The sequence below is a fragment of the Pseudomicrostroma glucosiphilum genome, assembly GCF_003144135.1.
Source record: "Pseudomicrostroma glucosiphilum strain MCA 4718 unplaced genomic scaffold BCV69scaffold_16, whole genome shotgun sequence".
Lineage (NCBI taxonomy): Eukaryota > Fungi > Basidiomycota > Exobasidiomycetes > Microstromatales > Microstromataceae > Microstroma > Microstroma glucosiphilum.
This window is the reverse complement of record NW_020289928.1, coordinates 1-18,765: the sequence shown is the minus strand read 5'-3', so window position 1 is coordinate 18,765 and position 18,765 is coordinate 1. Positions and strand designations below refer to the sequence as shown.

The window sequence follows — 18,765 nt, the reverse complement described above, 5'->3', positions numbered from 1 at the left end:
GCGGTAGCCTCATAAGATGTCATATCAACGACGTTGACCCTTTTCCTCGACACCTTTGCCTCAGCCGATGGTCCACCGTCCCGTTACGCTCAAGCATGTCGCTCACGCATCCGCAATCCAGATTCGCATCGCTTTCTCAGCTCCACTGCTGGTCAGCTGAAAACCCAGGAGGGAGACCATACGACTCCCACGCGCTACTTTCATGTGCTGATGCTGCGATGAGGCTTGATCGTTATGATTGCGCTGGTCTTCTGTCTTTCCTCTTCCCCACAGTGGCATCTCACACTGTGTAACAACGTCTTTCCCTGTAATCAACCGTATGGTGGCCAGGCTCCGCCTCTGACCGCTTTGGGCTTGATTTGCCAATTGCCAAACCGTAGGCCGATCGAAACCTAGCCTTTTCTTGCGGGCTCGGTATCGTCTCCTCGTCTCGTCTTCAGGGCACTGACCGCGACGGTCTCCCTATCTGTTACTGTACTTATCGTGTCAGGTGGCCCCGACCCACCCGGAATTCTGACTAGTACAGACGAGCCGCTGGATACTACCCGTCAGTTGCCCCACCGACGCCGCTCGCCAGACGGGTACAGCATTCGATGCCACGTCCGATACAGCGTAGCCCGTCTCTTATTGCTCGTCCCACGTTGTTTGGCATTCCTGCATCTCTCGTCTTTGCAAATGAGCTAGACGGCACTTTTGGAGCGCGATGTCACTGCTGATCAAAGTCCACTTGGTGGCTAGGATCTTTGGGCTGTCCCTCAAGAGGCAGAACCGGATGACCTTAGAAAGACCAAGTGGGCTCGGACCGTCAGCTGGGTGACAGCGCCGTGCGATCTGCAGAATCCCCACCACATTTGCCCTGAGCCTTTGCATCCACATCGACACCGCTGTAGGAGGCTCTGCACGCTCAGAAAGGAGAACCAAGATCTTCACAGCAACAGCGATCTTCCAGGTCGCCTTGAGCATGTGCATGGCACCCTTGCAGATACCCCAGTCCTACCTAGGCTGAGACATGACTCACTCGATCGTCCTGCTACATATCAGGGGGCAAAAGGATGTCTCACGATTCGAAGAAAGTTGCAAGTCGATCGATCTCCTACAGGAATGTCGCCGTACATCACTGCAATGGCGCCGAGGATCTGGCCGACAGTCAATCGCACTGGTGAGTATTTTCCCCGCCATCATCTGCGCTGGCATAGAGCTCAGTGAAGCTACCTCTGCTCCCGTGAGATATGGACGGAAGAGGAGAAGACGGTTCGTGTTATCCGAATGTAACTCATTGTGTATACCTCTCTTCGCGTCGTTAGCGAATGGGTGCCAGCTTCGGTGGCATGCTGGCCAGCGGTATTCGTGCTGCCAAGGAGGCCATCAATGTCTTCGACCGCCTCGAGGTCGTCGAAGAGGAGGTGATCCGCGAGCGTATTTGAGGCAGACTCTCTGATCATGGTGCAGGATTACGCTCAACATTCGATGAAAGGTCCCCTGATCGAGCATAGTCTTCTAACGTGGCAGCACACTGTGGTAGGAAATCCTCAATCATCTGACGATGACTGCACAATTGCACTGACAAAGACTCCTTCCTTTTCTCGGAAGTACGTTGTCGAAGTTGCCGGAGTGACTTTGCAGCCCGTGCCGCTGCTTTGTTTGATGAAGCCTTCTCTTAGTAGCGGGCGACGATTCGCCGCATGTTCCGAAACTGGAGTGAGAGCGAGAGCCATATCAATAAGATGCTGCTATCGCATAGCAGACAGCCTGTGACGGCACTTGTACGATGGACCCTGCCTCCTTCTAACGATCACTAATCTGCTGACCAAACGCCTACACTTACGCCCACAGGCGAGCCTCACCACAAGGCCAGCATGACCTCCACCGCCTTTATCTCCCGAACGCCCCGCCTCTCTCTCGGCGGCTCCGCCATCGCCAAGGACGTCTCCGGCATGACGTTCGGTCTCATGAGTCTGATCCGGATCGATGATAGCCACTGCCCTCTCGAAGACCGAGCCTTTGCGTCCATGCGTGTCTCTGGGGTTGCCCTTTGTTGACGGACGGGTGCCGGACATCCCTACGAGCCTTGGGAGAAACCGCGCGCGAATCGATGTGGCACCGGCGTCGCCTTGTACCATTCTCTCTCCTGATACACCAGCGAACACAGTGAAATTGAGCAAATCTCGAGTGCCAGCTCCCATCTCGATGACGAAATTGAGGTCTGCGCGTGCCCTCCAGATACGTCGGCTACCCTACAATCTTCTCCTGACATCAAAACTTTGACAATACTGTCGGCGTCTGACCGCTCTCACCTTCTGTCCTTCCCTCTGCCCACCTGTAAAGCTTGCATTCGAGCACCGCGACCACCATGACCCCTGTCTAATTCCACGTACAAGCGCAGGCGCAAGCGCAGGCTGGAACGCTACCGTTCAGTATCGTCTTCCGTCTTCTGTCTTCTGTCTTCTGTCTTCTGTCTTTGCGAGGGTTGAGTCTCCATTGGTGGTCTCTCTCCTGTCTCCTGTCTTTGCAAGGGTTGAGTCTCCATTGGTGTTTGCTCTTCTGTCTTCTGTCTTCTGTCTTCTGTCTTTGCGAGGGTTGAGTCTCCATTGGTGGTCTCTCTCCTGTCTCCTGTCTTTGCAAGCGGCGAATGGCCAACTGCTCTGATGATTTGTGAGTTCCACCAGGATCATACGCATCAGACCGTGGTGAGGTCCACGTTTCGGTCTACGGGACAATACGTCCATTTCTGGAGTCCAGCCTGATTCGGAAAGACCTGGGACGCTGCTAGGGGAGACTTTGAAGTGGGACTTGACGGCATCTAGATAGGCTTTGCTGTCTTGCTGACCCGCTGCGGAAGACTCATCGGAATTGATGGGCGGTTGAGTGATGTTAGGGGGAGGATTGGGTCCTTCTTCTCCTCTGGCTCTTCTTTCCGCATCGATCTTCTTGATGACGTCCTATCCAGGATGGACAATGTGACTCTTGGAGATGGACCTGATCTTGTTCAGGACCAATTTCTTCTGCCTGGCCAGCATGTCATGTACATCGAGGTACTTGACACGAGGGACCATGCTACATTGCATTAAGGTACCACCTTCGTAGTCTTTGATGTAGCCTACCCATACAGAGCGAGGTAGAGATTTCCTTGGTGAACCCTTGCTTCTTGAAGTACCCGATGGCATAGTTGTCTGCATACGTCAGAAAATGCATGACGTCTCCGGACTCCTTGACGTGCTCCTTGAGATGGTTCATCAGATGTTGACCGTACCCTTTGACCTGCTGACTACTGTCGATGGCACAGAAGACAATCTCTGCGAACTTTCTCGAGTTGAACGGCCGATAGGTGATGCCACCTACGACTTGCAGACCACGCTTGACGATGGCCATGGAGACGTGATTCTTGTCTAGTACCAGTCGGGTGATGTATTGCCTGGGCATCTTGGGCAATTGTCGCTGGAAGATGTTCTTGAGGCCGGTGAGGATGATCAGTTCCGCCGGCGTTGTCGCGGAGAGGTGAGCATTGGACACGACTCGGAACTCGATGAGACCGGTCCGCTCCTCGACGACGGCAGGTCTCTCTCCTTTGGGTAGTGGAGCCTGACAGTGAAGCAAGCAAGCAGAGCCTGTCAGTCGAAAAGCCTTCCCTTACGCTGTACGCCGCGATATCTCTGAGCTCACCTCTTCCAGCGCCTCTTGTTGCTCCATCATATCGATGCTGATACCTCCCGTGACCACATTCAGATCCGCTCGAGGCTCCGCTCACTTCTTGCGCTGCGCCTCCTGTTGTTCTTCCAACTCCTGCTGCGCTCTGCGGTTTGCCTGCTCTAGAGCCTCTTCTGGACCCGTCGCCTGGTCTGCAACCCCTTTGGACGATTGCACGGGGTGTTTGCTATGACCCTGCCCCTCTTCTCCGTCGTCCTCCTCCTTTATAGGTCTGTCTGGGCTCTTCCCCACTTTTGCTTTCTCGGCATCGCCTTGCGAGACCTGTTCTAGGTCATCCTCGAGGGAGACTGCTGTTGGAGGCGAGGCGGCGGTCTGAGAGCCTGCCCGCGAAGGTCCGCCGATGGAGGCAGGGGGCGTGGTGAAGGGCGAGTCGTCTGCCAGCTTCCACTTCTTGCTCGGTGTAGGGGACCGCCTGGTCTCAGTCAAGGGCAAGTCGGGACTGCTGGATCGGCTTGACTGCACTGGTGGAGGTGGATTCTTCGCGCTCGACCCGCTGGCTCCATCCATTTTGACCGGCGAAGCTCGATAGAGGGGTACCAGCTGCTTCTGCAGCGAAGCCTGGTCCTCGTCACTGTGGGCGAAATCGAGAAGTTTCTTCTTGTCCTCCAGTAGCTCGTCCAGTCTGATGGCGACCTTGATCCTCTGCGTCCTCTCCTCTTCTCCGCCCTCGGTATCGCTCAGCTGGCCATGCATCCCTACCTCGTGACCGCAGACGCCGCACTTCTCCCATGACTTGGAGCACTCGGCCTCTCTGATCGCCTCGTCCTTATCCTGAACGGATTTAGCTTCGACATCGGACTCAGGGTTCGGCTTGAGACCTCTGCAGGAGCAGCCACCATCGACTGCCGAGCATGGGAAATGGCGGGCGACCTTGAGCAATGCTTCGGACGAGGTCAGGTCTTGCACCCGGCGTGCTCCAGAGGGGTAGACGAGGTTGGAGGCAGAGGTGTGTGTCGGGATGAGGACACCCTGCGAGCAGGCGCTCTGCGTCGAGGTGGCATCGCTGCTTCCGCAGCTGCTGAAGGTTCCTTGCAGCTTCTGTCCCTCTTTCTTGGATAGCGAGTAAAATCGTCGAGAAGGGGCAGCGTCAAAGTCGACTGGGCTTCCCTTGCGTATGTTGCCGCACTTGCCTCCAGGCGGAACGGCGACGCGGGTCGACTCGACTGTCCGTGAGCGTGAGGCGGCGGTGGCGGTGGTGGTGAGGAGTGTGGAGGCGGTGTGCAGTTGGTGATGGTGGAGGAGCAGCAGCAGCAGCAGCAGCAGGAACAGGAACAGGAGGCAGTTCACTCGTCTTGTTCAGTACCATCCTGCTCATCCTAACACCGACGACTGTCCTGCATCTCTTCGTCTGTGGACGTCCACGTCGCCATGGACGCCAGCACCCGCCACCTCGTCGAGCGCATGCTCGCCGATGTTCACTTCCTGGCCCAGCAGGGTCACATCAAAGGTCAGTGTAGTGCGAGGGGCAAGAGACCACCGTTCCAGCGGTAAATGCTCGCCGGGTGGGCCAGCTTGGCTGTACGAGAGATCGGAAGGCTGACTTTCATCGCCTTGTCTCTTCGAATCTTGGGCTCAAAAGTAAAAGACTATCAAGCCAACACGATCAGGGCTCAGCTCGATCCCATTCTCCAAAGCTCCGCAAGTCCTGCTGCTGCATCCTCCCAGGCCTCTACCTTGCGACCAAGTCTCGCCGCCTCCTCGCCTTCTTCCTCCTCTTCCTTCCAGCAGAAGATCAACTCGAATACGTCTTCGAAAGCAGACACGCTAGCGGCTACCGCAAGGAACAAAGTCCCTCCCCCTCCACCACCTCTCCAGTCTGGAATCCAATCGCCATCCACGCCAGCCGTCGCTGCTGAGGAGATGCCAACGAGGGATCTGGTCAAGGCTCTCTGGACGTTCGATGCTGCTGGAGGCGATGATGAAATGCCGTTCGAGGTGGGAGATATCATCGAAGTTACCGATCGCAGCGATGCGGATTGGTGGAAGGGCCATGTGAATGGTAGAGAGGGAGTTTTCCCGTGAGTTGCATTGTGGAGATGACAGGGAGATGGCGACGGATCGAATGACCGGCTGATCCCTGTGCTCTCCCTTGACCCTTTCAATAGATCAAACTACACTGAGCCGCATCAAGGCACGACATCCCTCCCAGCATTTCCACCCTCTTACCTCTCTCAGCCATCCTCGTCCTCCGAAAAGGCCGCAGTCGCAGCGAACCCATCTTCCAGATGGCAACCACCGAAGGCTCATTTCTCTTCAGGAGGACCTATCCCACCACCTTCCCCCATGGGTCAAACCTCTGCCAAGTCCGGGCAATCGATATGGCTGCAGCCCCGCCTGAGAGGTATAGCCGACATAGAAGAGGCGATTGGCGGCAAGCAGCTCGGAGGTGGTCAAGGTCGAAATCTTGCGACTGTCTCCGTCGCTGACGGGGAATGAAACCTGATCGGATCCCGGCTTGAGTCTTCGGAGAGACCAAGGCTCGGCGCAAAGCCTCAACGAGCTGAAGAGAAAGTCCGAGTCCATGTTTTCCAGAATGCCAGGATAAGGTGCATCAGGGATGAGATCGTCCAGTGTGCCGTTATAGAGCTTTGTGTAGTCACTCAGCGTCTTGAAACCTCCCGAGGCCAGGTTCTTCGGTACAGCTTTCTGCATTCTTTCGGTCAAGAGCTCGGCCCACGCAATGGTCTCGTTTCCAAGCGTCGTCGTGTCATCTGCGGCGGTGGCTAAGCCCAGAGTGCCGGCCGGATACCACGGTTGCTGTCCTCCCACGTTGATATCTGGGCCATAAAGATAGTTTGCTTGGGTATAGAGAAGCTTTGCTCGGCGGCTGGCATATCCAGAGGCTCCAGAAAGAGGGTGGTAGGCTAAAGTGTAGTCCAGAGACATTGCTTGCAGATGAGACCGGCGCTTTGAGACCTGAAGTGTTGAGCGAGAGGCTATCGGTCGCACCTAGTCTGTCGGCGACGTGAGTAGCCTGAGAGGGCAGGATAATCAAGGAAGCCAGCGTCCAGATGAACAGCAACCATGCCGGTGGCATCATCAGAGCAAGCGAAAGTGAACTTGCTCCGAGGGACGTGGTGACTATCGGACTGTCCTAGTTGTGGTGCGCGCCTAAACTCAGGATATGAGGGCAGTAGCAGCCGCGGCTCTGAGATCCCGGATACAGCCTATGCGTCGGGGCTTTGCACCCCTGCGTGTCGTGAGCCTTCTTAAGGAAGGGTCGAGCAGGGTACGCAAGGGGGCCACAGCAGCCTTATAGGCGCAACAGGGAGAGGTAGATGCTTGTGGTAGTTGGGATGAGAGGGTCGAAGTGGACTGGGCGATGTCCTCGTGCAAGTGCCGGGCGAGAGCGGCGTAAGTGTTGCCAACTAGGTTCCGAACGCCTCCACCGTCACACGGAAGCCCGAAGCGGGGGATCAGAAGTACAGCCGTGCGGCTTGGGACACAGTGCTCTCCATTGGGCAATAGGGACATTTCACCCGTCTGTACGAGCGAAGATGACAAAAGCAACAGAAGGATGAGATCAGTCGCCATGTCCGATGCTTGGCCCCTTTAGCGACGCCGCGAAAGACGACCGTCAGCTATGGCTCGTGATCCACTCACCCGTGTCCTCGACCCAGTCTGGCCAAACTTCCGGCACACACAACGTGGCCACAGTTCATCATCATCGGTGGTTGTCTTCGGTGGCTTGCTCCTTGCTCACAGGACAGGTGAAGGTGGAGTGGAAGCGGAGGTGAGATGGCAGAGGAATGTCGATCTTTGCAGGAGGAGGATGGAAAGGAACCATAGTGAGTCTCCGCGTCGCACCTCAAGCTCTTTATCGCTACTCACCGGAAGCTCCTCTGCCTGACTCCACTCATTGCCTCGTATCTTCATGACCTGTCTGACTTTCATGATCTTCTGCAGGGCGCCGCCCGTTCCTACTTCTACCGCAATCTTCAGAGGAGGATCGCGGGCCAGCTGATTGCGGGCACAGAACTCTGCCTGGAACACGGGCTCCAGAAGTGCCGAGTGCATCCTGTTCGCATCCAGGAAGCGATGATAGACCAGGGGGACTTGTTGGTGTAGGCGAGCGAGATAGTGAGATGACGACCCGGCGTCGGGATCGGTGAGACCGGTCGGAGGAAGGAAGAGAATGAAGGTGTATAAAGCTTGAAGTTCACTCAGTTGGGAAGCCCGATGATGCCCGAAATGCTTGCGGCCGTAGTGCATGGCCTCTTCGATCGGCGAGTAGAACGATGCACTGGACGAAGGTCGCGTCATGGTCACATTCTCTCCATCTGAATCGGTCGCCATGAGACTCGTCGTCACTGAGGCTCCTGATAGAGCAGGAGCACCTATGGCAATGCGAAGGAACTGCGACCGTTGAAGGGCGAACTCTAGCTGAGACGACCGGCTCTCTAGGAACGGTCGATTGACCTGAGCCCACTCAATGGCTGGCTGAAGGTGACCAGAGGTGAGAGCTTGGGAGATGCTCTCCAGCTGCGAGTACACCTCAGAGGGGGGCAGAGGAAGTCCAGACTTCTTTGGATAGGGGGACCGACATGATCATCGGGCTGTGAGCTCACGTTGTACCACCCACGCCTTCAACATACTACTTACCTGCGAGAGCTGCTGTGCTGCATCCCACTCTCCCATTCTGAGCAGATGATCCATGACCACAGCTTCCAACGCTTGCTGAGCTTCATCCCCCATGGATAGCTTTGGGTTCGCAATGCCTTCGACAGAAGTAGTGAACTTCTTGTCGTATGCTTTCCCTGACCTGGCCAAGGCATTGTACACTTCCTTTGTCCGATCGTTGAAGGCCTTCTGAGAGCGAGCTATGGCAGACTTGGTCTCCGCCAAGACTACTGGCGCCGAGGGCGCAGTTGTTGAACCCGATTTCAACGCAGACTGAATGGTTTCCAATGACGTGAGAAGCTCATCGAGTATTTCTGCGACTGTGGTCGTAGTGGACGATGATGCGCTGGTTGAGGAGACTCGAGGGCGTGCAGTGCGCCGTGTTGAGGTGGGGGCAACTGGGTACAGGACTGGAAGTTTGGTGATGACCTTCTCCACCTCTTTCTCGATAGCGTCCATTTCCGACAATGGGTGTCGTCAAGACTGACCGCCTCTCACTGTTCTTGGGGGATCGATTGGCGAGCAAAAGGCTTATGCACAGGGAGCAACAACCATCAAGGGTCCTTTGGCCTTGAACCTGAGATACCAACAGCCCCGATATCCTCGGAACGGAGCCAGGTCCCACTCCACTCCACTTGGGGCACGGACGTAAGAAGTCGAGACGCTTGGGAGGGCGGCAGGCTCTACCTACCTACGCCACCCTTGGTCCCTGACCAGGCACGTCTTCCTGTTCTCCCCTCTTCGCCTCTGTGCTTGATCGAGACAGAGTGCAGTGATGACAATCGACTCTTGTCCAGCCTCGACAGTCCCAGTCGCTCTCTAACCCCTCTTCTCCCGCACAGCTTCCTCTATCCCTTTACTTCCAAGGAAGCCCTTCGATACAGCCTTGACTTCCGAGATCCAAAAGGCAGCTACCTCGGAAGGATGGGACGATGCTCTGACGGCATTCATCCATCTGCTCAATGACGGTACTACCAAAGCGCACGATGTCGTGACGGACAGGGAGGATGATATCGCTTGCAATCTGATTCATGCTATCTTGTAAGTTCGACCAGTGGAACTTTTTCAAAGACTTCCATACCCCCTTCCGGTCTGACTTGCCTACTATCGATCATCCTCTCCTCCTTTCCCTCTGCCCTTCTTCTTCCTCTTCCTCTTCCTCCTCGACCTCACGCTACTCCCAAGCTCGTTCTCAGGCCAGTTTCCTTTGTAGATCAGATCCAAACCTTGACTTCCGCAAAGGGTGGAGCTTCTTCCCCTTGCGGAGCTAAGAATCTGTTGGAAGAGGTGAAGAGCAGGCAGGAGGGGGAGTTGAAGACGTTGGTTGAGAGTCTGTGGGAGGAGAGGTTGGGGAGGACCTGAAGAGAGAGGGAAGAGGGAGGGAAGAGCGAAGAATGTTTACTGCGGGATGGGTCTGTTGGAGATGTTGCTGTATCGTGTTTTTACTGTGTTGATGATCGTCCCACACCTTGTATAAGTATGCTTCGTCTGTGCTGTTGCTTCCATGTAGCCATGCTGGTCCACATGTCTCACCCGTGTCTCAAGTCTTCCGCATGACTATAGCGAGGAAGAACAGCAGTGAGCATTATAACGTTGCGGGAACGAATGGGAAATGCGGCTGACCAATGACGAGTTACAAATACAACAGCCAGTCCAGAATTAATCCTCTTGGGACGAACGAAAGAAAACTTTACTCCCTCATCCTCCTTTCGATGTTCCACCCCATCCCAGTTGAGAATCTCTAGTGCTTCTCCTGCATCATCTTCTTCCTCTGCGCATCCTCCAACTTCAAAGCCCTCTCCACACTACGATACTTCTTCTCCACTTCCAACGTCTCTTCACCACCACCACCACCATTTCTAGAAGAAATCTTAGCATTCCTCCTCTTCAACTTGAACCTCCTCCACTTCAACATAGGTCCATCCATAGCTTTGGCGATGGGCTCGATCAAGACCAACTCCCATACGAAGATGTACACCGTCTGGATCAGGACCACGCCGAAGATCAATCCCAAGAAGGAATACAGGATCTCGAAGAATCCATACAACTTCTGCATGCCGTTGCCATCTGTATTGGAGAAGAGGATGGCTAGGGAGACGGTGAATAGACCGACGAGAGCCAAGACCAAGAGGTAATTTCGATAGACTGGTTCACGATGAGGAGGACCGATGTTCCATACCAGACCTGCCCAGACCAGAGTGAAGAAGTTGGTCTTGGCCACTACCGTCGAGTCTTGATCGTCCAGGACTAGATCGTCTGGGTCTACATCGGGAGCCTGGTACCAACTCTGCTCGTGAAGGACTATGTAGGGCACCGTCTGAGCGACGATCAGGAAGGTCACCGAACCGAAAAAGGAGAGCATGACTCTTCGTGTGATGAGGAGACATGGGACGAGACATGGACAACGCCTTGGCAGGTCTACCGTAGGACATGGCAATGGCGATACAGAAGACTTCGAAGATGTCGATGTATAGATAAGAGGCGTTGTCAAACGAAGTGGCCTGACCGTGGAGGAAGATGACCGAATAGTATTCCGAGATGGCGTAGACGGCCATGAACAAGAACATAGCCACCTGAGTAGCCAGCGCGTTACGACCTTCCTTGATGAGGGCGGTCAAGCTGCCAATGGTATCGTTGCCCGACGTGAAGGGGGCAGCGACACTGGCCTCGGCCTCAGACAAGGAGAGACCGACATCGGCGGCCTTCAAGGCCCCGGTATCGTTGGCGCCGTCTCCGGTGAAGGCCACAGTGTGACCGAGCTTCTGGAGTTGTTCGATCAGCTCGGCCTTCAGCTCGGGATTGAATCGAGCAAAGACGGCAGCTCGGACCAACAAGCGCGAGAGCGTCTCTTGCGAAGCATGCGTCAACAGATGCGTGAAGACATCGCCAGTCAAAGCCAGACCGACTTGGGACAGGGACAGGGAAGGATCTTTTGGCGTCAAGGAGTAAGGGTCCAAGCCCGTCTCGGAGCCAGCCTCTGAGCCTAGCGGCAGATCGATATCGCTCCAGATCAGCTCGGTGGGCTGATTGACGAAGGTACCACCCCTACTGCTGGCCTGCCCCGCCGTCGAAGTGCGTTCCTGGCTGTTGGCTTCCGGAAGACGAGGCACAAACACGGGCTGACCGGTAGCAATGAGGTTACACTGCCTTGCAATGGCAATAGCAGTATCGACAGCATCTCCCGTGCACATCTTGCAAGGAATGGAAGCCTGCTGCAACTCCTCGATAGCAGGGCCGCTCATCTCTTTCAGCTTGTTCTCGAAGAAGAGCAGATGCAAAAAGTTCAGTTGGGATTCGACAGAGTCTCGAGAGAGGCGTTGAGAGCCATTGTAAGACAGGGAGACCTTCTTGTAGGCAAAGGCCAAGACTCGAATTCCCTTTACAGTGGCGTCGTGCAAGACGTTGTGATAGCCCTCTGGGATCGTAGCGGGGTCACAGAGTGGGGCGAGGGCTTCTGAAGCGCCTTTCACGTAGTTCCTGGCTTTCTCCACGGAAGATCCTTGCGTGACGACCGACATTCGTCGCAGAGCCGGGCTGAATTCGAACTCGCGAAGCAGGGCGGCGGAGGAAGTGCCGTCTGCGGAGCGAGCGCAGGTTGCTTTGGGTTGCTTATCACCGACTTCGACGTGGACGCCTTCTAGAGGACGTGGTGACTCTTCCATCAACCAGCCTGTCCAAGCAAGCATGCTCGTCTCCAGAGGATCACCCAGCGCCTCTCCATCAATGACGGTCACATCGTGCGTGACTGCCATGGCTTCGACCATCTTGACATCATGCTCGTCTTCTTGCACATCTGACACTTTCTCAGCCAGCTCGCCCAGTCGATTGACGCGCTCGCCCGACGGCAGCCTGACACCCCTGACATCCAGTCCCCCTTCGGTCAAGGTTCCTGTCTTATCGAAGACGGCGATGAATACCTTACCAGCGACACTGATACGCTGTGGAGCAATGCAGTGGATGTTCTGCCTCTTGAGCCTGTTCAGAGCGAACGTGTGGGCAATGGATAGAGCAGCGGGCAGAGCAGGAGGGATGCAGATGGTGAACAGGTCGATCAACCGCAAGGCGATCTCACCGCCCGAGACGCCCTTCTTGACGAAGTTGATGACACTGCCGATGAAACCAATGCAAGCCATGATGGTGAGAATGAGGATGAACTTGAAGGCATCACTGTAAAACTTGGACTCGATGGGCTTGGTGAACAGCATCATCTTGACCAGACTTCCCTTTGTGCTCGACCATCCTGTGGAAAGAACAATTGCTCTGACCTCGGCATCCTGGGCGTCCTCCGGAACAGCTCGAAGTAGCAATTTTCCTCCCCACAGCATGCTCTTCTCGAGTTCTTGCTCGTTCTGTGTGCCCTCCATGACTTGACTCAGCGTGGCAGGCTTGATGGCTGTCTTGGAACTGGGCGTACTCTCTCCCGTGAGCATGGCCTCGTTGGTAACAACAGTGGCAGAACTGATGAGAGCCATGTCAGCGGGCAGCGTCTTACCCAGCAGAGAGGATGCCGACACAATGTCGCCCGGCACGAGCTCGCCAGACGAGATGGTCTGCCAAGTCGCCTCCGCCACCGCCGCAGTCGACTCGTCGGAGGTCTTCTCGTCTGTGGTGGAGGCGAAGGTGGCAGCATGGACTTTTGGTGCAGCTCGGACAACGTCGAGAGGGACTTCGTACCTCGACATCTTCCGAAGCTTCTCTTGCGACAGCTTGGCTTAGAACACCGTCGCAAAGATACCGAGGACCGACAGGACGATGATGACTGCCGCATAGCCCTGGTAGGTATCGTAGAACCAGAGGTCGCATGCAATGAAAGAGAAGAGATAGAAGGGATGCAGCGCCTCGCCGATGGTCAGAGAGACGAGAGATCGACCCTTGACGTCGATGATGTTCAGACCGAACAAGCTCCTGCGGAAGTTGACTTCCGCCTGTCCAACGGCCTTGGCGCCGAGGTGATACAGGCCGCGTCCCTCCACTCCGTAAGGTGGACCCATGCCGAGGAGGGAGCATGCCACGCCAGTGGAGTATGTCGGAAGTTGAGGATGTGACGGTTGGAGATGGGCTCCTGCTCGTCGACACGATTGAGCGTCCTGCGGGAGCCATGGGCAGCGTCGTTCGGCGTAGTGAAAGGTAGGAGCATATTCGGCGTGAAGACTTTGCTAGACGGTACGGCAGTCGGGAACGTTCCGACCTCGAGAACCTGCCTCGACGCCTCCTCTGAGGGGATCTTCATGGTACAACGAACCTTCTTCTTGTTGCCAGCCAAATCTTGGGGTGACGGCGGGTCGGTAGTCTCGTAGATCCACTTGATGTACAGCGCGGGCGACCAATAGCCGGCGATCAAGGCGAGGAACCCCAGGGAGAAGATGGATCCGATGATGTACAGGATGAAGCTGAAGGTCTTGCGTCGAACGAGATTGATCTGCATGTGAAACTGGACAGGCAGGTAGACGCTTCGCGTCCCCTTGTTGTCTCTCTCCGCGCTGACATCAGGCAACGAATCGAGCTGAACGGCTACATGAGAGGGGATGGAGAGGATCTTCTCCTTCTCGTCTTGTGAAGAGGACGACTTCCTCTCCTTCTTCTCCAGATAGCTCTCCTGGAGCGGAGCATCCCTCGTCACGCCCGGAACCAGATGACCACTGGCGGCCAAGGTGGAATTGCCTTCCCTGATGCTCGTCGTCCTGCTGTTGGCACCGAGAGGGTAATCCCTGGCGAACCTGTTCAGCGCCTTGCCCTTTCCCGACGCCGTTGCTTGGGCGGCCTCCCACGCGAGCAACTCAGGGTCGTCTCCCTCTACGAACGTGAAGGCCTGGGTGGGGGCTTGCTGCGAGGGAGCCGATGTTGTAGCCGCCGAGGGCACAGGCTGCTGCGACGAGGCCATAAGACGACCGCTCTGACCGATGTGAAGCGAGATGTGTTGCTGTTGCTAAGCGCAATTGGACTTCACTGTTGTACACTAGGCAGGCCCGATGCGCCCAAACCCACGTCTAATGGTCGATGATGGCGAGGAACAGGAGGGAAAAACAGGCAGTCGCAAAATGGCAAGAAGGAAAGGCAGGCAGGCCAGGCCATTGCCCAGAACCAGAAGCAGGGAAGCAGAAGCGGCGGAAGCAGCAGAAGCAGAAGCAGCACCTCCAAAGCCAGAACGGTTTCTGCCTCCTTTGGGCGTTCGCTTCCTCCAAGCTCGGGAGGGGCATCGCATTTCTGGCTGCCCTCTTTTTCCGGCGTCCAGCCCTCTCCCCCTGCCGCAATCTGCCTCTGCCTTTCCCTGGGCGGCGGAGAGGGAAAAAATGGACACGGACGCGGCAAGCCAGAAGGGAGGATCGGCAAGGCTGGTCATCGGCAGGCCTCGTCCCAACCAGAAGCGACCTGGCGTTCGGCCAGGAGGGCGGCGGCAATCAGCACACAGAGAGAGAGTGAGTGAGCCCCCGCCAAACCGGACTGACTGCCGTAGGCCCACCGCCAGCCAAATTACGGTCGGGCACAGGCACAGACAGAGAAGGAGGGGGAGAGAGAGACACGAGGCTCGCGTCCCCCCTCAACAGTCGTGTGAGCAGAGCAGAACAAAGGTGCCCCCTCTCTCTCCACGCAGCCAGTCAACTCGAGACCCACACACAGACTCTCTCTCTCCCTCTGACGGGCGCCTCAACCGTACGAGGGAGCTGCGGACAAGGACATTCCCATGGCTTCCACCAGTCCAGTCGGACTCCGTCATCGGATCGAGAGGATCTTGGACTATACCTACATCGGATTCTTCGTGGTCCATTTCCTGGCTTCGCTGCTAGTAGATGGTGCGGCAATCGATCGGGAGTGAATGCAAAACAGACAATAGCTTGGGTACTCTACTGACGCATCCTCCAGACCGCGCTCCTCGAGATGTGCCCTTTTTGTTCTCTTTATAGCTCAATACTTCTACCGTCCATCTCTCGTACCGCATTGGCTGGCCGACGTCAAGGCAGGCTATCTCAAGGATAGCAACGATCCCCTCTTATCCTCGCTGGGCTCCCCTGAATCGGCGTGGTTCACAGCAGCTGTGATCCTCGAGCTCGTCGTTCAGTGGCCGTGCTTCCTCCTCGGCGCTTGGGCATTGTGGAACGGCCAGTGCTCATCAGGACCAGCCCTATCAGTCTGACCCCGTGTTTTTTTTTATGGCGGGAAGCAAAGGAAGGTGCCTTTCTGGCAGCGAAATGTCTTACTGACAGCTAATCTCGTGTGACACGCCGACCTCTCTCTCTCCTCTGATCAAATGTGCTCCGAACTCCTTATCCAGACAAGATCGCCATCTATCCTCTCCTGATAGCCTACGCCTCTTTGGCCGCCTCTTCCACCCTCTTCTGTCTGGTGCAAGCCTTGTCCGGTCCGACTTCCCACAGCTTGAGTGACACCAACCGTCAAGCCATCTGGCAGGCCTATGGTCCCTTTCTGTTGTTGCCTACCATTTTGCTGGTGGATATGTTGTATCGTTGACATGGCATCGTCGCTCGAGCGACCCGCCTCGACGGATCAATGGCACTGGCCAAGGATACGAAAACGCAATAAGACGAAAAACATTCATCAGCTCAGTAGGCTCAATTTTTTACCGGCGTATGACTGGCCTTGAGTGACTGACCGACTGCAGTGTATCTTTCACGCGGGCCCACGGTGCCCCTCCGGGCGGCGTTGACGTCCGAGTCGGATGTTTTCCCCGCAACCGCTCGTGCCGGTCAATTTCCCCATGAGTCTGACTGACTGAGGGGGGGATCGGGGCGCGCCTTGCCCCGCTTCTCTTGTCGGTACAACATCATCAAAGGCTCATCGCTGTGAGAGTTCCTCCCTCTTGTTCCATTGATCATATCATCGTTCATCCCATCAACAGAAAGGAGAAACAGACAGCATCTTGTACATCATGAGAGCCGAACAAGGCCATCAATTCCCCCCTATCCCCCTCCACAACCCTTTCCGTTCCAATGCCCCTTTACAGAGACTCCTACTCCGTCTACTGGGTGAATCACCTCATTTGGAGACCATCTTCAACAACTTGGACCTCTTGGCGGATCGATGTATCGGAGAGCATGCCCTATCTGCCAACAAATTGAAGGGAGTGGAAGATGAACCTAGGTTGATCCAATATGATGCTTGGGGGAGGAGGATCGATGAGTTGAGGACGGGGGAAGGGTGGAGAGAATTGAAGGCGGCTACGGCAAAGGAAGGGATCGTTGCGGAGAGTTACCCTCTTCAGAAGGGAGATCATTCCACTTCTCCTTCTTCGCAACAGCAACGTCCCAAGGGATACTTGGGAAGAGACCAATTAGGAGCAGATGCAAGGATCTACGCCTTTGTCAAGATCTTCATGTTCGGTCCCTTTTCCAAATTGGTCCTCTGTCCCATCTCCATGACGGATGGAGCCGCTCGCGTCTTGGAACTGGCTGGAACACCGGATCAGAAACGAATTATCTCTCTACTGACCCATGCCGATCCGACAAAAGCTTGGACGGCAGGGCAATGGATGACGGAAAGACCTGGTGGATCGGATATCAGTCGAACGGAGACTACGGCTCGACCTGTGGCGCAACGTAGCGATGGCAACTATCGATCTGGAGATTCCTTCTTACTGGACGGATTCAAATGGTTCTCCAGCGCAACCGATGGAGATATCGCCCTAGCTCTGGCCAGGACCGATGCAGACTTCTCCAAAGGATCTCGTGGTCTATCCCTCTTCCTCTTGAAGGTTCGAGATCCTCAGACGGGGAAATTGAATGGCATCCGAGTGCATCGATTGAAGCAGAAGTTGGGTACCAAGTACCTCCCCACGGCTGAATTGGAATTGGACTCCTGTCAAGCCGAATTGGTAGGGACGTTGGGTCAAGGTGTAAAGATCATCTCTTCCGTCTTGAACGTCACTCGACTCTATTCCGCCGCAGGAGGCGTCTTCACCTTGACCCATGGTCTACGTCAATCTGCCAGCTTCAGTCTGACCAGACAAGTCGGTCAGAAGCAACTCTCGGAATACCCTCTGCATACGCAGTCCTTGTTTCGATTAACCGTGTTACAGAGGGCGTTGCAACAACTCTTCTTCTTCAACTCGGGACTATTGGGCAAATCCGAAGCGCAGACGGCCAACAAGAGGGATCTCACTCTGCTTCGTCTCTACACGCCAGCTCTGAAAGCCTACACGGCCATTCGAGCTTCCGAAAGTACCTTGAGCCTGTTGGATTCCTTTGGAGGGCAAGGATACATGGAAGATTCGGGATTGGGCATCGCGGAATCCTTGAGAGATTTGGCAGTGGAGAGGGTCTGGGAAGGGACCATCGAGGTTTTGGGGATGGATGTCGTCAGGGTGGTGATGCAATCGAAAGGGGAAGCTCTCTTCGTCTTGGTCTCCGATCTCAGAGAGAGGCTCTCTCACCTGATGCAAGGTGACAACGAAGGGGAGAGTGACGTCGTCACTCTCCTACAGGGTGGCGTCGACGAGTTGGAACGAAGTAGCAAGATCCTCCTCAAGACCTTTACGGATCGTAACTTGGCAGGCAGTCTAGACTATCGATTTGCCGCTCCCCTCTTGGAACTCATGATGATCCTCAATGGTGGGGCGTTGCTTCTGGAACAAGCCGGTTGGACGAGAAAGCAACTCAAGAGTCAACAAAAAGCTAGTCCATTGGTCCCTCTGACGGAGGATATTGCCCTGGAGGAAGCCCACATCGCTCGCACGTGGGTCATGGAGGAAGGAGAATTGGCACAGACGTTGACCAAGTTCAAGACTACGGTTGAGGAGAGGGCTCGAGGAGGAGCTGTCAAAGACACTTCGTTGGACCTACAGCATCGCATCGTCTTTACCGAAGTGTTGGATCAAGCTAGGCAAGCGAAGTTGTAGAACGCAGGAGGAGATCGAGATCCACGGAGTCAACCGCAGGAGCTCGAACAGCTGGCAAAGACCTTGACAAGCTTGAACGAGTTCTATGACAATCTCAGACTCTCGACTGGCAAAGCAGCTCCCTCGCCGAACGAGGCAGACTTCAGAGCGTACCATCTCATCCCCAACCTCTTCAATCCCGAAGTCTTGCGATTGGTCGAGCTACTGCCAGAAGCCATCTTTGACGCACCAGTCCTGCAGGCGGCGATCCGACTTCGAAGCTTTGCTCAACGTTCGAATAGAGGCGGCTCCAGTCGAGCCAACGCACTCAATACGGTTGCGCCCATGTATTTCGTCAGCCGCTTCTTCCCCGAGATCCGGTTCGGGCGTGTTCCATATCTGCTAGCTGCGATGTTAGAGAACAAGTTTGGCGATGTCCGAAGCCATAGCAGTGATCGTCTTGTCATTGGTCTTGTAGTGCGAGGGTCAGGATAGTATCTGTGCGAGGGCGAGGATCTGGTATCCATCTATAGTATCGGTCTTGTATTGGGTTGCGAGGGTTGGGAAGGGCAGAGTAGTGTCTTTGCGAGGGTCTGGTATCCATCTATAGT

At 55.5% G+C, this 18,765-nt stretch overlaps 10 protein-coding genes across 10 annotated transcripts; 3 read left to right on the top strand and 7 right to left on the bottom strand.

Moving 5' to 3' along the window:
• The first annotated feature begins 536 nt into the window (after positions 1 to 536).
• BCV69DRAFT_314579 (hypothetical protein) lies at positions 537 to 2,147 on the top strand. Its single transcript, XM_025495132.1, has 3 exons — positions 537 to 1,159; positions 1,305 to 1,416; positions 1,834 to 2,147. Exons 1-3 carry the CDS (start codon positions 1,010 to 1,012, stop codon positions 2,037 to 2,039), a joined length of 468 nt encoding a protein of 155 aa, XP_025345529.1. The 5' UTR covers positions 537 to 1,009; the 3' UTR covers positions 2,040 to 2,147.
• A 264-nt stretch (positions 2,148 to 2,411) lies between these two features.
• Positions 2,412 to 3,690, bottom strand: BCV69DRAFT_301177 (acyl-CoA N-acyltransferase; the record flags this gene model as incomplete). Its single annotated transcript, XM_025494536.1, has 4 exons — positions 2,412 to 2,939; positions 3,027 to 3,054; positions 3,137 to 3,579; positions 3,661 to 3,690. 4 exons carry the CDS (start codon positions 3,688 to 3,690, stop codon positions 2,412 to 2,414), a joined length of 1,029 nt encoding a protein of 342 aa, XP_025345528.1.
• BCV69DRAFT_70652 (hypothetical protein) lies at positions 3,660 to 4,797 on the bottom strand. The gene has a single exon (XM_025495467.1). It carries the CDS (start codon positions 4,396 to 4,398, stop codon positions 3,742 to 3,744), a length of 657 nt encoding a protein of 218 aa, XP_025345527.1. The 5' UTR covers positions 4,399 to 4,797; the 3' UTR covers positions 3,660 to 3,741.
• On the top strand, positions 4,737 to 5,843 carry BCV69DRAFT_71100 (hypothetical protein). The gene is made up of 2 exons (XM_025495469.1): positions 4,737 to 5,152; positions 5,285 to 5,843. The coding sequence occupies exons 1-2, from the start codon at positions 5,074 to 5,076 to the stop codon at positions 5,725 to 5,727; spliced, it is 522 nt and encodes a 173-aa protein (XP_025345526.1). The 5' UTR covers positions 4,737 to 5,073; the 3' UTR covers positions 5,728 to 5,843.
• On the bottom strand, positions 5,843 to 6,920 carry BCV69DRAFT_70626 (hypothetical protein). The gene has a single exon (XM_025495466.1). It carries the CDS (start codon positions 6,589 to 6,591, stop codon positions 5,959 to 5,961), a length of 633 nt encoding a protein of 210 aa, XP_025345525.1. The 5' UTR covers positions 6,592 to 6,920; the 3' UTR covers positions 5,843 to 5,958.
• BCV69DRAFT_71032 (hypothetical protein) lies at positions 6,708 to 7,322 on the bottom strand. The gene has a single exon (XM_025495468.1). The coding sequence runs from the start codon at positions 7,237 to 7,239 to the stop codon at positions 6,823 to 6,825; it is 417 nt and encodes a 138-aa protein (XP_025345524.1). The 5' UTR covers positions 7,240 to 7,322; the 3' UTR covers positions 6,708 to 6,822.
• A 47-nt stretch (positions 7,323 to 7,369) lies between these two features.
• BCV69DRAFT_288419 (hypothetical protein) lies at positions 7,370 to 8,784 on the bottom strand (the record flags this gene model as incomplete). Its single annotated transcript, XM_025493623.1, has 3 exons — positions 7,370 to 7,462; positions 7,537 to 8,229; positions 8,308 to 8,784. The coding sequence occupies 3 exons, from the start codon at positions 8,782 to 8,784 to the stop codon at positions 7,370 to 7,372; spliced, it is 1,263 nt and encodes a 420-aa protein (XP_025345523.1).
• Positions 8,785 to 10,066: 1,282 nt separating this feature from the next.
• On the bottom strand, positions 10,067 to 13,007 carry BCV69DRAFT_301173 (HAD-like protein; the record flags this gene model as incomplete). Its single annotated transcript, XM_025494535.1, has 2 exons — positions 10,067 to 10,689; positions 10,772 to 13,007. The coding sequence occupies 2 exons, from the start codon at positions 13,005 to 13,007 to the stop codon at positions 10,067 to 10,069; spliced, it is 2,859 nt and encodes a 952-aa protein (XP_025345522.1).
• Positions 13,008 to 13,037: 30 nt separating this feature from the next.
• On the bottom strand, positions 13,038 to 14,206 carry BCV69DRAFT_301172 (hypothetical protein; the record flags this gene model as incomplete). The annotated part of the gene is made up of 2 exons (XM_025494534.1): positions 13,038 to 13,481; positions 13,568 to 14,206. The coding sequence occupies 2 exons, from the start codon at positions 14,204 to 14,206 to the stop codon at positions 13,038 to 13,040; spliced, it is 1,083 nt and encodes a 360-aa protein (XP_025345521.1).
• Positions 14,207 to 16,210: 2,004 nt separating this feature from the next.
• Positions 16,211 to 18,175, top strand: BCV69DRAFT_252881 (hypothetical protein; the record flags this gene model as incomplete). The annotated part of the gene is made up of 1 exon (XM_025490492.1): positions 16,211 to 18,175. The coding sequence occupies one exon, from the start codon at positions 16,211 to 16,213 to the stop codon at positions 18,173 to 18,175; it is 1,965 nt and encodes a 654-aa protein (XP_025345520.1).
• Between the last annotated feature and the right edge of the window lie 590 nt (positions 18,176 to 18,765).

Excerpts from the sequence above, each read along its gene's own strand:
- BCV69DRAFT_314579 (XM_025495132.1), top strand. The coding sequence starts at position 1,010 with ATGACTCACTCGATCGTCCTGCTACATATCAGGGGGCAAAAGGATGTC. Across the intron at positions 1,160-1,304 it reads GCCGACAGTCAATCGCACTG|CGAATGGGTGCCAGCTTCGG; the intron begins GTGAGTATTTTC and ends TCGCGTCGTTAG. Across the intron at positions 1,417-1,833 it reads AGAGGAGGTGATCCGCGAGC|GCGAGCCTCACCACAAGGCC; the intron begins GTATTTGAGGCA and ends TTACGCCCACAG.
- BCV69DRAFT_71032 (XM_025495468.1), bottom strand. The coding sequence starts at position 7,239 with ATGGCGACTGATCTCATCCTTCTGTTGCTTTTGTCATCTTCGCTCGTA.
- BCV69DRAFT_70626 (XM_025495466.1), bottom strand. The coding sequence starts at position 6,591 with ATGTCTCTGGACTACACTTTAGCCTACCACCCTCTTTCTGGAGCCTCT.
- BCV69DRAFT_70652 (XM_025495467.1), bottom strand. The coding sequence starts at position 4,398 with ATGCATGGCCAGCTGAGCGATACCGAGGGCGGAGAAGAGGAGAGGACG.
- BCV69DRAFT_71100 (XM_025495469.1), top strand. The coding sequence starts at position 5,074 with ATGGACGCCAGCACCCGCCACCTCGTCGAGCGCATGCTCGCCGATGTT. Across the intron at positions 5,153-5,284 it reads CCAGCAGGGTCACATCAAAG|TAAAAGACTATCAAGCCAAC; the intron begins GTCAGTGTAGTG and ends TGGGCTCAAAAG.